This window comes from Phoxinus phoxinus (genome assembly GCF_949152265.1).
Source record: "Phoxinus phoxinus genome assembly, chromosome: 23".
NCBI classification, from domain to species: Eukaryota; Metazoa; Chordata; class Actinopteri; order Cypriniformes; family Leuciscidae; genus Phoxinus; species Phoxinus phoxinus.
The window spans coordinates 26,086,939-26,106,212 of record NC_136898.1 but is presented as its reverse complement, the minus strand read 5'-3'; the positions used below and the strand labels follow the sequence as shown (position 1 = coordinate 26,106,212).

The window sequence follows — 19,274 nt, the reverse complement described above, 5'->3', positions numbered from 1 at the left end:
AACCTCACTGTAACTGCATAATAAATGAGTCAAACTTCAAAATACTGTTTTAGGGTTGATATAGCATCCATTCAGACTAATATAGACACATGTTTTATTAATTAGAGTCATCACAGACCCAGTACCACATAGGTCACAATATATGATAGGTCACAAAATATGATAGACAGCTGTCAAAATGTGTGACCTCACTGTAACTGCCTAATAAATGAGTCAAACGTCTAAATACTGTTTTGGGGTTGATATAGCATCCATTCAGACTAATATAGACACGTGTTTTATTAATTAGAGTCATCACAGACTCAGTACCACATAGGTCACAATATATGATAGGTCACAAAATATGATAGACAGCTGTCAAAATGTGTGACCTCACTGTAACTGCCTAATAAATGAGTCAAACTTCAAAATACTGTTTTAGGGTTGATATAGCATCCATTCAGACTAATATAGACACGTGTTTTATTAATTAGAGTCATCACAGACCCAGTACCACATAGGTCACAATATATGATAGGTCACAAAATATGATAGACAGCTGTCAAAATGTGTGACCTCACTGTAACTGCCTAATAAATGAGTCAAACGTCTAAATACTGTTTTGGGGTTGATATAGCATCCATTCAGACTAATATAGACACATGTTTTATTAATTAGAGTCATCACAGACTCAGTACCACATAGGTCACAATATATGATAGGTCACAAAATATGATAGACAGCTGTCAAAATGTGTGACCTCACTGTAACTGCCTAATAAATGAGTCAAACTTCAAAATACTGTTTTAGGGTTGATATAGCATCCATTCAGACTAATATAGACACGTGTTTTATTAATTAGAGTCATCACAGACTCAGTACCACATAGGTCACAATATATGATAGGTCACAAAATATGATAGACAGCTGTCAAAATGTGTGACCTCACTGTAACTGCCTAATAAATGAGTCAAACGTCTAAATACTGTTTTGGGGTTGATATAGCATCCATTCAGACTAATATAGACACGTGTTTTATTAATTAGAGTCATCACAGACCCAGTACCACATAGGTCACAATATATGATAGGTCACAAAATATGATAGACAGCTGTCAAAATGTGTGACCTCACTGTAACTGCCTAATAAATGAGTCAAACTTCAAAATACTGTTTTAGGGTTGATATAGCATCCATTCAGACTAATATAGACACGTGTTTTATTAATTAGAGTCATCACAGACCCAGTACCACATAGGTCACAATATATGATAGGTCACAAAATATGATATTCAGCTATCAAAATATGTGACCTCACTGTAACTGTCTAATTAATGACGCTCAGCTGCGCAGCTCCCAGACAGGGTTGCCAGATTGGGTGTTTTTTGACAAGGTTTTGGGCTGGAAAACCTTGATGGCACCTGGCAACCCTGCTCCCAGGCGCCTAGCACTGAACAAAATTTGGCTTATGTGAATTTGAGTGGACAGAACTGGTGATCCTTGATGACTTATTAAGTCATACACGTACACTGATAACGCACCCACACACTTGTTATTGTAATTGTTTATTTCAATTGTTGTTCAATTAATACAAGTTGTAATTTTGTGTATGCAAATCACTTGATGTGGTGATTTAATTTTTTCCTTTAAGGTGAATTATTTTTATTAGGGGTAATTGTATATTCATTTAACTAACCTAGTGTGTACTTACCCGTACTAGGCTTACACAAACATAAAACCATTTCAAGATAAAACTACATTTATTTTACACACTTGTACATGCGGCACAACTGAAGGTTTCACTCTCGGGGCTTCCATGTTTAACACATACCATGTGGAACCACCGGTCACATGTGTCACATTGGACCTGTAACAACAAAGGTGAAGACAACATAGCAAACAATTGGGAGTAAATATTTTAAATTCACTGTAACAAAGACACTAAAAATGAAGTTTTATAATGGGATCCTTTACCCATTTGGTTGTCTTCCCATCTTCGGACAAAACGTTGTTTTCACCACAATGGTGGCACAGCTCACGAAGGTCATCTGGTCATCAGTGACACCAATAAGACTTGTCAACAATTGTTTCAATACAATACAAATACAATAACATTTGTCAATATGTCTAGGAATACATGAATCCGACCAGAATGTAAGCTAGGAATACATGCATCTGACCAGAATATAAACTAGGAATACATACATCAGACCAGAATATAAGATAGGAATACATGCATCTGACCAGAAAATAAGGTAGGAATACATGCATCTGACCAGAATATATGCTACATTACCAGACTTCTCCAGAAGTGTCCTGGCCACCTCCTTCCTGTAGTGAGCTACTGCTTCTCTTTTATTAGAGAATAACAGTGGCTCGTTTTTCAGTATCTTCTCTGCATACTAATGTGACATATACTTAATTAGTTGTTTGGTCAACTGGTCATACGTTCAACACTTTGTATTGTTTAGAACCACAAAGCCTACACAGAAATCACAAACTTACTTTCAGGACAAAGGCTCCGCAGGAGTTGCCATCCGCCTGCAGGGTGTGTGGAACAGTGCCGGCTGTCCACCTCGACACATTGCACCCTTTCTTCCTGATGAACGCCCTGTTGGTACACCAACACCATGACATATGAGAATACATTCTTATATATGTGTTTTTAAGTGAAAACTTATTACCATGGTTTTTATGAGTTACCTTGTAGACTGCAAACATTTTTCAAACTTGCATTTGTCATTGCCCAGGGGGTCCAGAACAATACTGTGTCTTTCCTTGGGAAAGATCACCTAAAGAATCAGAATGTCACATGTGCTTACATTGTCTTCAAAGTATTTTGTGTGAATAAATGGCTGAAAAATATGTTGGGTTTCCGCTGCAATTCTTCTGCAATTCTTAGGTGACCCCCATTGGACCATGTGTGTATTTCTGTGTGTATGTACAAGTACTTGCACTTACAGTTAATATCCAGTGGCCTGGCTCATAGACAGCACCCATAAGTAGGTTGTGTTGGGTGGGATCACACTGCAAAAGACCAGGAGCATTTTCAGAATCACTAACATGACATCATTAAATTTGGAGTCTTTTTACAGAACTAACCTAAACTCTGCCTACCTTCAATCTTGACCCCTTTCCTTCCCAGATCCTCGTCATTTCGAAAGAATCGATGAAAAGGGCCTTCCCTCCCACCTTGTTCTTCTCTATTACCATTTTGCACATCAGTGCATTGATCACCTAAAGTGTAAGTACAGGTTTGGGAAATAATTGTAAGTAATGTGTAATTGTAAATAATGTAACGGTATTCCTTAAATATGGCTATGTTTTTCTCTTGTTTTCGTGTCCTTTTAGTTTTCCGCATTTTTTCAATTTATTAGTACAGTATTTTTGATATTCATGAATGTACTATATCGGTGTGTAGTACTGTAATGGTGTTCCAGATATACTCTGTGTATGATATTGTTCCTCTTTTGAGTACTGTCATTTGTTGAGTTGTTCTAGGGGTGTGTTCAGTTAATATGTAAATTTAGAAGTTTATTGAAATACTATACCGGTATGAAATTGTGTATGTGATGTAAGTCTTTATCTGATATCAAAAGTGCTGGAATGTAAGTTTGTGGACCTTTGGCACCATATCCAGGATGTATCCATTAATACTGTACTATTTGTTAAGTTCACCTGTTTTGACTTATCTATAATTGCTTGTTATCACCATATTGTTGTTATCAATTACTTATTCAACACACTACAGCAAACTGTGACAGTATGAATTATATAAGTACAAATATAAATTCATTTCAACACTACTATACAAGTACATTTCAGATTTCCCTTAAAGTGCAACCAATAACAAAGCTTACCTCACTCTCCAAATCTTGTCCCGGCGCAGTCCTTGCAATGTCCCAATAAAACAACTTATATGGGCCCATGCGGGACAGCAGGACATGGGATTTATTCCCTCCCCAGGCGTCTGTTATGCCTTTTGATGACGTGACATTTGGATATAAATTACTAGTAAGTATATGGCATTCATTTCTAGTTCAATATGCTGATATGTATACAGGAGATTCACAAAATTCAAAAGGTTAACATGATTGCTGTTAAGAGTTATTTTGTCCACCTACACTGCTCATGGAACCCAGGGTGTGAGGTTTTGTTGCACTGGGGGGAGGCATCATCCTCCTCATTCTCATCCATGGGGGCTGGGGAGGGAACAGGGGTTGAAGTGCCAACAAGAGATGGTGTTGGTGAGGTAACAGGCGTTGAAGTGCCAACAGGAGATGGTGTTGGTAAGGTAACAGGTGCTGAGGTGCCAACAGGGGATGGTGTTGGCGAGGTAACATGGGTTGAGGTGCCAACAGGAGATGGTGTTGGCATGGTACCTCGGGTTGAGTTGCCAACAGGGGATGGTGTTGGCGAGCTAACAGGCGTTGAGGTGCTAACAGGGGATGTTGTTGGCGAGGTAACACGGGTAGAGGCGCTAACAGGGGGTGGTGTTGGGGAGGTGACACGGGTAGAGGCGCTAACAGGGGATGGGGTTGGAGAGGCGTCATCCTCATCCTCAACCAAGGGGGTTAGAGTTTTAATTGGGGTTGCGGAGCCAACAGGGGGTGGGGCCCTTTTCATCCTTTGTGGCACTCTTGGGACCTCCTCCACGTACATTTTTAAGTGGTCGATGCTGACCTTTGGGAAGGTGCGGCCATTGATGTCAATCAAGTCCACACTTTTCCCCTCAACCTTGACCACTGTAAAAGGTCCCAAGTACTCTCGGTCGAGTTTTCCCCCTTTCCTCTGCTGGCTCCTCACATTTTCTCTCCATACCAGGGCCCCCACTGGTAACAGAAGACCCTTCTGTCTTGTCCTTCCCCTGATTCTGTCGTGCTGTCTCTTAGTGTTGTCCTCCACAATCTTCATGATCTCCTCATGGCGCTGGATGTCGATTGCCACCTCTTCAGCCAGGAAATCATTCTCCATGGTGTCTTTCATCTGTGGAGATATGGAAGTAAAGATTTAATCTATATATCATAGCTGTTTAAAGTATATATTATGTTTCAGTGGACATTGAAAAAGTCTATAAAGGTTATCCTTCACCTGAAAATACTCAGGGACTTGACTCGGATAACGGGCCTCTCTTCCAAACATTAGGTGGAAGGGGGAAAACTGTGTCGTAAGTTGCTTCTTGGTCCGCAAGCCAAACATGACAGGTTCTAAATATTGATCCCAGGTATTGGTTTTGTCTTTAACCAGTTTTCCAAGAGCTCTGAAAAAATTATAGTGTAATTGTTACTGAAGAATCTTTGGGTGACAGTCAGCTTGTGTAGTGTGTAACCCCCGTTTCAGATAATTTACGTAGTGTTATGTAGTGTAAACACCACAACGACTTCAACACTCCAGAGCAAGTCATGTAATATAAGTCGCACAGTGATCTGCAAAAATTTTAAGTTGTGTAGTGTGTACTAGGCATAAGTGTGTGTGTGTCATGATTACTAAATTGCACATCTTTCAAAAATTTTCTTGAAAGCCAGTGTTTCCTCTTCAAACTCAAGCCACCCCCGAACACATTGAGGCATCATGACATAAGTAGCAACCACATCATAATTTACTTCTATATGGTAATGATATTTTACTTCTGAATGGTGTCATTAAATTTTTCCACCAGTCCATTTGTCTGTGGGTGGTATGGGGCACACAGGCTCCTCTTGATCCCCAGCCGGTTGCATACCTCAGTGTTGATCTACAGAAGACATGCAATCATCCATGTAACTCTTGCCATAGAAAACCATTTTACATTGCCATTCACATTAGCAAACACTTCACTTACATTATTGACAAATTCCCTGCCATTGTCGGTGAGAATTCTTTTGGGCACCTCAAACTGATAAACAAACTTAAGGAGGCAGTTTGTGACCTCCACAGCATTTTTCAGTTTCATCGGGTATGCCTGCGCCCATCTGGTTCGGTAATCAATCAAGACACAGATGTATTGATTTTGATTGTCTGTTTTTGTCAATTTTCCAATTAGGTCCATCCCGATTAATTCAAAGGGAGCCTTGGTCTGTTAACAGAAAAATAGACAATGTTCACACAATGAAAAAAATAGATTATATAGCTATAATAACTACTGTTTTAAATTAAATTCTGGAGTTGATACCATTATTTGTGTGAATTCTGGCTGGAGTTTGATTGATTTCCTCTTAGACTGACACTCTGTGCACTGTGAAACCTGCAAACATTTTTTGAGGGAATACAGATGTTGATGTATTAAGTCAAAAGACAATTTATTTAGTTAATGACAATGTCCTCAAAACTGGACCATCCATAAGTGTTCTTTACAGTGCAGGAGCCTACCCATTTTTCTATGTCGGTTGACATGCCAGGCCAGTAAAAACGTTGTGATATGGCATCTCTAGTTTTCAACTGGCCTGGATGCCCACTGATGTCTCCACAGTGAAATTCTTGAAAAATGGTGTCTGCCTCCTCTGCTGTGCTCACAACTTTGCTTGATGTTTCAAGCAGTGTGCCCTTCCTCCTCTTGTAGTAGAGCTGGTCTTCTGTGGAGTATCATGTACAATTTCTTTCCGCTATAATTGATCGTAAATTTATGGAAACTACTGTACATAATAATCAATTAAAAGAGCTAATAATTACATACATGACCTATTGTGTGGGGGCATACATGCAAAAGCATTGTAAATAGAATTGATTTCATGATTTTGCACAAAGGTAAAATACATTTCTCGGAGATCCCCCAAACAAAGCAAAAAAAATCTTATGGGGGGTCCCCAGCGACCCCCCTCGAACCCTGCATGCACGAACGATAAGCCTAAAGGCCAGATGGTTTTGGTTGCTTAGGTTCGCGTTAATTTAACACATGGGAAAAAAACGTTTCCCAACGTGGAGAGTTAATGATTCTACAATTTATTAATTAAAAATATGGCTGCACGATTTGGGGAAAAGTCATATTGCGATTATTGAGGTCAATATTGCGATATGCGATTATAATAAATAAATGGTTTCCTGAGTCAACTTGCTTGGTTCTCAAGTAAAATGCACACACAGATGATTAGTGATAATGCTGAAATGTGTATGTCTCAACTCAAACTAGAAACATCAACCAAATACACTGTTTTCAAATTATTATTATTATTATAATTATTTTTAGTTTAAAACAACTTGAGGGTGAGTAAATGATGATAGAATTTTCATTTTTGGGTGAACTATCCCTTTAAGTTATCAAACAGCCTGCACTGCATAAGTTATAAATGAAATATAGACTAATCCTTATTAAAAGTACAAAATATATTTAGTCAAGAGCAGTGAGACATTTTCTCTGTTCTCTTTCAGTTCTTTGATTAACTTCAATAGCTGAGATCATTAGTGGCTACTGTCTCTTTAAGAAAAGCTGACAGAGACGTGACGCAGATCTCACGTGCGCGCGCGCCGGCGCCTCATTCTCTCAATCTGTTCAGACTGCTCTTATGTTTGAAGATACTCGACAAAACCACTGTCTATGGACAAAATGGACATTTTGGCAGACCTGTGTGTGTTATTGTAAGCACGAAAGAACTATTTTGGCGTACTGTCTGTGCGCAAAATAATGGCGCGTCTCTCTCTCTCTCTTTCTGTGAGTGTAGGTGTGTGTACGTGCGTGCGTGCGTGTGTGTGTGTGTGTAAGGACATTGACAGGCAGCGCGATCTTTTGTCTTGTCACATTAATGGTTTAAAAGCATTTACCTGAATAATAGCTGTATCATATAATGTATTGCATGCAATGTTGACGGCCAAATAAATATATTTAATAAAATCGCAGCATTTTGCGTCATATAATCGCATGTGCTTGACATCACGATTGCGATGCGATTAATCGTGCAGCACTATTAAAAACACATAAAATAATGCCGCAGTTATATTTACAACTCTACATGATATGTACTGAATTCAACAAGGTTTATTTGTAAGCACAATTATATCCAGGTAACTGTTAGGCCATAGCCTACTAATTAACGATACCTTACCTATCACGGAAAAGTTGGACGCTTTTCTTTTAACGGCAAAACGTTGGTGCTTGTCAGCTCCCTCTGGGAACTGCCCATGAAGCAAGAAGACCTTCAACTGTTCAATTTCAGTTGCATCCATTTTTAAATCTTTTATTAAACAATGGATGTTTATCGATGAATGCTACACAAAATTAATTCCCAAATAGTATCGCTGTCAAATGTCATCAGACCACGTGACCCAACCTCAGTGCATAGGGGCGCATATCCACGGGGGCGCCAAAGCGATCGAGGAAAAAAAAACAGTATTTTGAAGTTTGACTCATTTATTATGCAGTTACAGTGAGGTCACACATTTTGACAGCTGTCTATCATATTTTGTGACCTATGTGGTACTGAGTCTGTGATGACTCTAATTAATAAAACACGTGTCTATATTAGTCTGAATGGATGCTATATCAACCCCAAAACAGTATTTAGACGTTTGACTCATTTAATAGACAGTTACAGTGAGGTCACACATTTTGACAGCTGTCTATCATATTTTGTGACCTATCATATATTGTGACCTATGTGGTACTGGGTCTGTGATGACTCTAATTAATAAAACACGTGTCTATATTAGTCTGAATGGATGCTATATCAACCCTAAAACAGTATTTTGAAGTTTGACTCATTTATTAGGCAGTTACAGTGAGGTCACACATTTTGACAGCTGTCTATCATATTTTGTGACCTATCATATATTGTGACCTATGTGGTACTGAGTCTGTGATGACTCTAATTAATAAAACACGTGTCTATATTAGTCTGAATGGATGCTATATCAACCCCAAAACAGTATTTAGACGTTTGACTCATTTAATAGACAGTTACAGTGAGGTCACACATTTTGACAGCTGTCTATCATATTTTGTGACCTATCATATATTGTGACCTATGTGGTACTGGGTCTGTGATGACTCTAATTAATAAAACATGTGTCTATATTAGTCTGAAGGAATGTTATTGCAGACCAGAAACAGTATTTTGAAGTTTCACTCATTAATTATGCAGTTACAGTGAGGTCACATATTTTGACAGCTGAATATCATATATTGTGACCTATGTGGTACTGGGTCTGTGATGACTCTAATTAATAAAACATGTGTCTATATTAGTCTGAATGGATGCTATATCAACCCTAAAACAGTATTTTGAAGTTTGACTCATTTATTAGGCAGTTACAGTGAGGTCACACATTTTGACAGCTGTCTATCATATTTTGTGACCTATCATATATTGTGACCTATGTGGTACTGAGTCTGTGATGACTCTAATTAATAAAACACGTGTCTATATTAGTCTGAATGGATGCTATATCAACCCTAAAACAGTATTTAGACGTTTGACTCATTTAATAGACAGTTACAGTGAGGTCACACATTTTGACAGCTGTCTATCATATTTTGTGACCTATCATATATTGTGACCTATGTGGTACTGGGTCTGTGATGACTCTAATTAATAAAACATGTGTCTATATTAGTCTGAATGGATGCTATATCAACCCTAAAACAGTATTTTGAAGTTTGACTCATTTATTAGGCAGTTACAGTGAGGTCACACATTTTGACAGCTGTCTATCATATTTTGTGACCTATCATATATTGTGACCTATGTGGTACTGGGTCTGTGATGACTCTAATTAATAAAACATGTGTCTATATTAGTCTGAATGGATGCTATATCAACCCTAAAACAGTATTTTGAAGTTTGACTCATTTATTAGGCAGTTACAGTGAGGTCACACATTTTGACAGCTGCCTATCATATTTTGTGACCTATGTGGTACTGAGTCTGTGATGACTCTAATTAATAAAACACGTGTCTATATTAGTCTGAATGGATGCTATATCAACCCTAAAACAGTATTTAGACGTTTGACTCATTTATTAGGCAGTTACAGTGAGGTCACACATTTTGACAGCTGTCTATCATATTTTGTGACCTATCATATATTGTGACCTATGTGGTACTGAGTCTGTGATGACTCTAATTAATAAAATACGTGTCTATATTAGTCTGAATGGATGCTATATCAACCCTAAAACAGTATTTTGAAGTTTGACTCATTTATTAGGCAGTTACAGTGAGGTCACACATTTTGACAGCTGTCTATCATATTTTGTGACCTATCATATATTGTGACCTATGTGGTACTGAGTCTGTGATGACTCTAATTAATAAAACATGTGTCTATATTAGTCTGAATGGATGCTATATCAACCCCAAAACAGTATTTAGACGTTTGACTCATTTAATAGACAGTTACACTGAGGTCACATATTTTGATGGCTGCCTATCATATATTGTGACCTCTGTACAATACAATACAGCCCCGATGTAAATTACAAATGTAACTCGTGCATTGAATCAGAAAGAAATAATACATGTTTAGAAACATTTCAGATATTTATTTTCAGATAAACATGTAAATTACAAATGCAACTCGTGCATTCAGTCAGAAGGAATTAGAATTTTTTAAAAAAATCACATTTCACAATTTGTCACAGCGGATTAACGTTACTTTCTCATTATGAAGCAATATAAACCTGAGAATATACAGCTTTCAGCAGCGGCTTGCATTCATAGATGTAATGTTTTCTTGCGCAGTTTACGTAGACGCTCTTCTTCGTCCTTGATTATCTGCCACGCACGAGCATAAGATGTGCAGCAGCGCCCTCTTGGGTCACAGAATCTGATGGGTCACAGTTTTTGGTGCAACACCGGGTCAGAGACAGTCGTGTCCGAGGTGAAGACCTGCATATCGACAATACCCTGAACACAGATGCTGCTGCTGCTCGACACGGGTGTAAACTCTCGAGTATGAAGTATCTGTCGTCGAATATCTAACTCGTTGAAGTCAGTTACTCGAGTTACACTGACTTTTACTCAACTAGTAGATCGCTCGTTCACTGTTTGAGCGCGCGCGGGTCATAGCTACCGACAGTGACGTCACACTAGATATATTCTGCTTTGTTTATCGTCGAAGTTTACAGCGGAGTGGAATATCACACACACATAAACCGAGGGCGAGCCAACTGTGGATGCGCTTCCCCTATAAAACACATTTAAATAGATTTTCATGACATAGTTTCAATTTACGTGTCGCCTAGTAACAACATACACATAGGCTAGGCTAGCCTATCAGCAAAAACGCTCCCGATAACAACCCATTGTCCATTTTTAGTAGAAAAGCAAGCATACTGTATGGGTTATTTGGCATGGCAGCCCATACGATTAATAAATGTGCGTTGTTTTGCCGCGGACTCCTGAAAGTGAAGCAACGGCGTTTCGATCGCCCCCGGGTGGCCATAAACCCCGCCCTCCATATGCAATCTCCAATTAAACAACACTTCAAATTCTTTTTTTCCTTTTCTTCAAAATTGTTTTCTGTCATTTTATCCAGATTTGTCACACTGATGTGAGAGTTCGTTTTTAGATACGTTTGGTTTTAGTTATTTTATGCTATAAAAACGAGGCGTGGCGTGACAGCTGTGATTGACAGCTCTCTGACTGAAATAGTCACTGAGGCATCAACTGGCTTTTTTTGGGGGATCTTCGGGAGGAGATTGTAGGTTTAACTTTACATTTCCATGAGTTGTTCTGCTGTAAACTGTACTAACCGACCTGATGAATCGATGGATCATTGATTGTTTTGTTTTTTGTTGGTAAATTAAATGTGTGCTTTATGCTAATCAGTAATAAATAAATAAATGTTATGGACCAGCTATCTAAAAGACAGCCTAACGTATGTAGCAGTTACTAATTATTTTATTTTATAAATGAATATGGTTTTTAAAAAATTGTCTAAAATGAGGATAACAAAATATAAACAATGACAAACAATCCATTCCAATAACTCAATTATATATGAGAAAAGCAGAGGAGGTGCTGCATTAATAACAAGTTGCTAACATACTGATTGCATGTGTTAAATATACAGTATGTGTTAACAATAAATTAGGATGCTAAGCTGTCCACCAAATTGTGGCCCACACACTGAATGCATACCCTCTATAATAAGTGCAAGAAGCAATATTACTTTGCAAAACCGTTCCTTTTTTAGGGCCTATTTTGGTCATTAATTACATAGAGCAGTGCCGCGCTGCAGGACTATATTGATGCACCTGTGGACTGGCATGGGCCAACATGGGAATTCATTTTATTTAATGCCCGCTTCATAAATCTCACTGTGTTTTGTAGGGAATGGAGAGAGGACAGGAAGAAAAGGCACCAGCAGACAGTCATGTGTTTGAAGACAGGGAGCTGGAGAAACACATCACTCCTCAAACTCTAAAACCAAAGATCAAGCAGAACCCTCTCTATTCTCACATCAACATCATCCCCGCGGAGGAGAAGTCCAAGCCATCCTGGACCATCCAGGACTATGACAGACACACTGCACACGGTCAGCTGGCAGACTATATGAAGGTACTACATCTGCCCATTCAAATGCACATATTACATATTGACCAGCGTGATATGATCAGGACAGTTACTTTTCAAACGTATTCCACTACATGTTACAGAGTACATGCTGCAAAATACACTAAATGTTAAACAAATGACAATAAAACTCAATCCCTTTAATAATGCAAATACTTTTAAATGTAAATTACCAATCATATCAACAGCTCTAGTAACAGCTCTAGTAACAGCTCTAGTAACAGCTCTAGTAATAGCTCTAGTAACAGCTCTAGAAATAGCTCTAGTAACAGCTCTAGTAATAGCTCTAGTAATAGCTCTAGTAATAGCTCTAGTAACAGCTCTAGTAACAGCTCTAGTAATATCTCTAGTAACAGCTCTAGTAATATCTCTAGTAACAGCTCTAGTAACAGCTCTAGAAATAGCTCTAGTAACAGCTCTAGTAACAGCTCTAGTAACAGCTCTAGTAATAGCTCTAGTAACAGCTCTAGTAACAGCTCTAGTAACAGCTCTAGTAATAGCTCTAGTAATAGCTCTAGTAATAGCTCTAGTAATAGCTCTAGTAACAGCTCTAGAAATAGCTCTAGTAACAGCTCTAGTAATAGCTCTAGTAACAGCTCTAGTAATAGCTCTATTAACAGCTCTAGTAACAGCTCTAGTAACAGCTCTAGTAACAGCTCTAGTAACAGCTCTAGTAACAGCTCTAGTAATAGCTCTAGTAACAGCTCTAGAAATAGCTCTAGTAACAGCTCTAGTAATAGCTCTAGTAACAGCTCTAGTAATAGCTCTAGTAACAGCTCTAGTAACAGCTCTAGTAATAGCTCTAGTAATAGCTCTAGTAACAGCTCTAGTAACAGCTCTAGTAACAGCTCTAGTAAGAGCTCTAGTAATAGCTCTAGTAATAGCTCTAGTAACAGCTCTAGTAACAGCTCTAGTAATATCTCTAGTAACAGCTCTAGTAACAGCTCTAGTAATAGCTCTAGTAACAGCTCTAGTAACAGCTCTAGTAACAGCTCTAGTAATATCTCTAGTAACAGCTCTAGAAATAGCTCTAGTAATAGCTCTAGTAACAGCTCTAGTAACAGCTCTAGTAACAGCTCTAGAAATATCTCTAGTAACAGCTCTAGTAACAGCTCTAGTAACAGCTCTAGAAATAGCTCTAGTAACAGCTCTAGTAATAGCTCTAGAAATAGCTCTAGTAACAGCTCTAGTAATAGCTCTAGTAACAGCTCTAGTAATAGCTCTAGTAACAGCTCTAGTAATAGCTCTAGAAATATCTCTAGTAACAGCTCTAGTAACAGCTCTAGTAACAGCTCTAGTAACAGCTCTAGTAACAGCTCTAGTAACAGCTCTAGAAATATCTCTAGTAACAGCTCTAGTAACAGCTCTAGTAACAGCTCTAGAAATATCTCTAGTAACAGCTCTAGTAACAGCTCTAGTAACAGCTCTAGAAATAGCTCTAGTAACAGCTCTAGTAATAGCTCTAGAAATAGCTCTAGTAACAGCTATAGTAACAGCTCTAGTAACAGCTCTAGTAATAGCTCTAGAAATAGCTCTAGTAACAGCTATAGTAATAGCTTGAGTAACAGCTCTAGTAACAGCTCTAGTAATAGCTCTAGTAACAGCTCTAGTAATAGCTCTAGTAACAGCTCTAGTAACAGCTCTAGAAATAGCTCTAGTAACAGCTCTAGTAATATCTCTAGTAACAGCTCTAGTAACAGCTCTAGTAATAGCTCTAGAAATAGCTCTAGTAACAGCTCTAGTAACAGCTCTAGTAATAGCTCTAGTAACAGCTCTAGTAACAGCTCTAGTAATAGCTCTAGTAACAGCTCTAGTAACAGCTCTAGTAATAGCTCTAGAAATAGCTCTAGTAACAGCTCTAGTAACAGCTCTAGTAACAGCTCTAGTAACAGCTCTAGTAATAGCTCTAGTAACAGCTCTAGTAATAGCTCCAGTAACAGCTCTAGTAACAGCTCTAGTAACAGCTCTAGTAATAGCTCTAGTAACAGCTCTAGTAATATCTCTAGTAACAGCTCTAGAAATAGCTCTAGTAACAGCTCTAGTAACAGCTCTAGTAACAGCTCTAGTAACAGCTCTAGTAACAGCTCTAGTAACAGCTCTAGAAATAGCTCTAGTAACAGCTCTAGTAACAGCTCTAGTAACAGCTCTAGTAACAGCTTAATGAGTAATGGGTGTGTTTTGGGCGTAATGTGAAATAAACCAATCAGAGTCTCATCTCCCATTCCCTTTAAAAGCCAGTTGCGCTCGCGCCATGGCGGATTCACTATTTACATGAAGGAATTTTCAAGCGGAAAAACTGAACGCATCTCCAGAGCGTAAACGGATCTGCTCATGCGCAAGGTTAAAGTGCGCAAGCAGAGCATCTACGGGACAAGCCGGATTCCACTATATCTTTATGTGCATAATATTAATCTTTTGCATTGTAATCCTTTTATTTTTAATATTTGCCATGTTTGTGTGCTGCTGCGCCCTGTGTGTGTAATAAGTGGATGCGCGTTGTGGACCCGCCTATAGGCGCATATTACTACGCGCTCTTTAAATTACAAAAGAATATGGCGCAGTCTATTTCAGTTCCTCAATATAGCAAAGTGGCAACAATGCGCCTGAACACACATCTCGTTTTCAGACCAGCAGCCCATGGGCGCACAAATAGGCGCAAATGCATTTGCTATTGAAACACGTGAAAATGGTGAAAATCCCATTAATTATTTGGTAACACTTTACAATAAGACCTCATTTGTTACCATTTATTAAATAATACATTAGTTATCATGTAAAGCGGAGCTTATATAAAAGATCTAGCATTTGCTATCACAGTGTGAAATTTTCCCAGTACTTTTAAAACGCAGTAAACTCAGAAAGAATAATGTTCTGAATGTGTCTTTCAGGAAGACCCGAAAGAGCTGAGCTTCTGGCTGGAAGATCTCTACACCCCCGGCTATGATTCTCTGCTCAAGAAGAAAGCAGCAGAAATGAAGAGGAACAAAATTTGTAAAACATTTGCATTCATCATTCTGTTAGTTTGTGCAGTAGTGATCATTATTACTGTGCCAATAGTGGTGACACAATCAAGAGTCTGACGGAGCCACGCCAGCCGCTTACTCTAGTCTGCTGAGCTGCCCTCGTACAGGGGTGACATGTGTCATCCTGGCCATTAGAGGGCGATAGAGAGAGGAAACGGAGGAAGAAGGTTTCCTGTAAAAGAGAAGAAATGAGGGCATGGTAATGGAGTCATAGATATATATAAACACTAGATCTCTTAAGGCGGAGTCACTTCCGGCATCATAGGGCGGCCATCTTGTCACAGGGAAGCTTTCTGTAAGGTGAATGATCTGCACAAACACAAATACTCTTATCTCGCTGAAATCTTGACGGATTTACAAACGGTTTGGTTTCTTACAAACGTTATTAACATGGCTGTAATTCTGGATGCTTGAACATGTTGAAATATATAATATTATAATTATTCATAAGTACGCAGTGTCATAACTACATCTCTGACGTTTATAACAAACCAACCCGTTTGAAAATCGGTAGATAATTGAGCAAGTTATGGTTATTTAAAAAGTACATGCATCATACAACACAATGTTACGAGTGAGCGAGCTGACTGTGGCAAGATGGCCGTCGTGTGCGGCCGTCGACCTCCATTGGCCAACAGCGCGTACGAGGTATCTAGTGTTTATATATATATATCTATGAATGGAGTTTGTTTGGTGGGGTGAAAGAAGGCCAGACATCACCTTTTTTCAAGTGAAATTTATTTCAAAAGCTTAAAGCGGTCCCATTATGCCCATTCACAAAGATTTGATTTTGTATTTGGGGTGTACTACAATATGTTATCATGCTTTATTGTTCAAAAAGCACATTATTTTTCACATATTTTACATTAATACAGCTCCTCTCTCCCCAGTCGGGTTGAACGCATTGTTTTCGGTGAAGCCCCTCCTTCTGAAATATGAAATGTGCTGTGATTGGTCAGCTGGCCCAGTGTGTTGTTATTGTCTTCGGGAAATGTCACTCCCCTTCATAAGCTCTACTCAGATGTAAATATTAACAAAAGCATCAATTTCAAACTATTTCGAGCCCGATTCAGACCCTGACAATGTTAACGAACAAGAGGATTGTGCTGAATGGATTTAAAGCACAGACTTTGCAAGCACGGATTACACAGGACGTTTCAGAGTGGTGTGGGTTTTTTTTTTTTTTGAGTAATTTTCTTATAGATACGATGTTATCCACCATTTAATCATAATGGTACGGTAATAATAAAATTACAATTAAAGTATAACTGCTTGTGTTAAAGACCCACTGAAGTGCCTTGAAACGCGCAGCATTATTCAATGTGTTGATGTAATTTCCACTAAAACAGGAAGAGGGGCGGGGCATATCAAACAGCCCCTCCCCTTTTCTAAAATAGCCAATAGGGTTTAGTTTATATCACAGCTCAGACCCGTTGCGCTCAGTAAAGCTTCAGTTTCCTCCTGATCTCTGACCGTTCCTCTGATCTCCATATCTCTTTAAAATGCAGCTTTCTGTGCAGAATTCATATGGGTCTGACAAGTGTTCTGGTCTGCACTTCATTCGCCCCAATGGAAAGCATATTCACATGTAGGGGGCGGAGCTTCATATTCTAAATAGCATTTGATTGGACAGAAATCTGATGTGAAGCTGAAGTGCAGAGTGACATATTGGCGTAAGTGAGACTGTAAGTTTTGAATGCTTATATCTTTTAAATGTGACCTTTGTCATTGTTCTGGATTACACTAGCTTATAGATAACAGTATTCAATTTGGGAGGACTTTAAAGGGATAGTTCATTTACTCTGCTGTTGTTGTAATGCAGTATGGTCTTCATTTGACTTAATTAACTCAAATGTCCCTTGTTAAGATTTTATTATTGATTGCATTTTATGTTGCAGTGAGTAAAGGTGTGGTCACATTAGTTACATTTCTTTGAGATTACACAGGCAAAAGGTCCATTGTCCATTGTCAGCAGTGTAGTGAAGTAATGTATGAAACACCGCTCACTTTTGCAGCTTTCTGTGGGTCAAATCTGGCACATTCAGTGAGTAACTTGATCCCACAGTGAAATGTTTGACCAGGTGTGGATTCCTATTGAAATCCTCCGAACACCAGCCGATTTCACTGCACCTAAACTCAGTTATAAGTGAAATGTAATCTGCTTGTTGTGACGAATGCTTGAAGGCTCAACCGTGTTTATGAGCACTGTTGATTTAAGTCACACATTTAAGCTATTCCAAAGCCATGGTGCACTGCAGTCTCCAGTCTCACGGCAGCCCAGACTTCAATATTTTAACGATAAAAAAACAAAAAAACATCTGAGTGAGATTGCGTTAGACATAAAGGTTAGGATGATCATTTACTGGAGTATTACAGCACACTGTGCGTTTATATTTAGCACCGTTTGTTGTTTGCTTTTGGCATCTGAGAGCTTTTGCAGTGACGTCAGACTTAACTAGCGGATCGAGACACAAAGAGTTAAGTGAAGACGCACATTTGTAATTTTTTTTTTTTTTTTACATTCATTTATTACATGGAACATACAGTATGTGTTTCCATGTATTTTGTTGTGATGTCTTTTCTTGTATATAGCCTAGTGTATATAAATGGTTGATTATTCATGTTGCTTATGTATTATAAAACATTTTTTAATGTGTATTCATTGATATTAACCTATTACTAGCTTTTTTCCCAGGTGCATGCAAGTGTATGCTTTAAAATGGATCTATAATGTGTTAACAATTCTTATTTTGTATTTGGTTCAGTTTTTTAGTTTGTTTATTATAATATAAGTTAATGTTAACCATGGTATCAACATAAACAATAATACGAAGTTGAAAAACTAATTTGGTTCCTGATCAGGGAGATTTTAAGGGTCTGTCTCAATCATTAAAGGCCTCCAGTGCACCGAAATATTCGCTTCATTATAATATAATCTCAATGCTCAGTCAAGTCAAGTCAAGTCATCTTCATTTATATAGCGCTTTTAACAATGTAGATTGTTTCAAAGCTGCTTTACAGAGATAAACGTATAGTTTAAGGTAACAGATTGTTTTGGCTTTATAGCGGTTCTTGAATAATGTTATTTTCCAGCTTAAGTTAGTTTTGATTGATTCACTTCCTAATGATATCTCCTAATGGTAGCATGTACAGAGTGAACAGCAGCGGTCCTAGTACTGAGCCTTGTGGATGCTCACCACGTCCCCTCACTGGATATGATGGCACAATTTTAAGCCTCTTAGTCAAGTCAAGTCACCTTTATTTATATATAGCTCTTTTTACAATACAGATTGTATCAAAGCAGCTTCACAGTGATTACATGAAAATAATACAAAAAACAATTTCATCATCGTCCACCTTTAAGGCAGATCTATAATATTGTTGAATATTAAATGTCCCCAACTAAGCAAGCCAGAAGGTAAGGCAACAGCGGCAAGGAACCAAAACTCCATCAGGACAGAATGGAGAAAAAAACCTTGGGAGAACCCAGGCTCAGTCGGGGGCCAGTTCTCCTCTGGCCAATGAGTGAACAGTGTATGAAGTTCAGAATGAATCAGAGTATTTGTCCAGTTCCTGTTTGTTGAAGTCGGAGTGGAGAGGAGGAGAGACTGGTTGACACTTCAGGTCAGCGGCGTCGTCGTGTCCTGGCGCTGGTCCTTCATCAGATCTGGATACGGCCTGGTTCCGGTGGACAGCGGTAAACCTCGGGATAGACAGAGAGACTAATATTAGCGTAGACGCCATCCTTCTTATGATGTAACGAGTACATCAGGATTTACGGGAAGTGT

The 19,274-nt window shown here is 38.6% G+C and overlaps 2 protein-coding genes across 3 annotated transcripts in view; one reads left to right on the top strand and one right to left on the bottom strand.

The window, feature by feature from the left end:
- Positions 1–18,174, top strand: part of minar2 (membrane integral NOTCH2 associated receptor 2) — a 30,815-nt gene extending 12,641 nt beyond the window's left edge. Inside the window, exons 2-3 of the mRNA XM_079600043.1 lie at positions 12,221–12,448; positions 15,352–18,174. Coding sequence (XP_079456169.1) covers positions 12,221–12,448; positions 15,352–15,543 — 420 coding nt within the window. The 3' untranslated portion in view covers positions 15,544–18,174. The remainder of the gene's footprint in view (positions 1–12,220; positions 12,449–15,351) is intronic.
- On the bottom strand, positions 1,527–8,455 carry LOC306991828 (uncharacterized protein). 2 transcript variants are annotated; one of them, XM_079600040.1, is made up of 15 exons: positions 7,994–8,455; positions 6,327–6,529; positions 6,130–6,201; positions 5,800–6,033; positions 5,606–5,712; positions 5,070–5,238; positions 4,103–4,964; positions 3,839–3,957; positions 3,096–3,215; positions 2,940–3,005; positions 2,682–2,770; positions 2,484–2,589; positions 2,275–2,380; positions 1,953–2,026; positions 1,527–1,845 (listed from the first exon to the last, which is right to left on the bottom strand). In XM_079600040.1, the coding sequence occupies exons 1-15, from the start codon at positions 8,112–8,114 to the stop codon at positions 1,744–1,746; spliced, it is 2,550 nt and encodes an 849-aa protein (XP_079456166.1). In that variant the 5' UTR covers positions 8,115–8,455; the 3' UTR covers positions 1,527–1,743. The 2 variants fall into 2 exon arrangements, with proteins under 2 accessions (XP_079456166.1, XP_079456167.1); XM_079600041.1 differs by having other exon boundaries at positions 6,327–6,526.
- Positions 18,175–19,274: the final 1,100 nt, after the last annotated feature.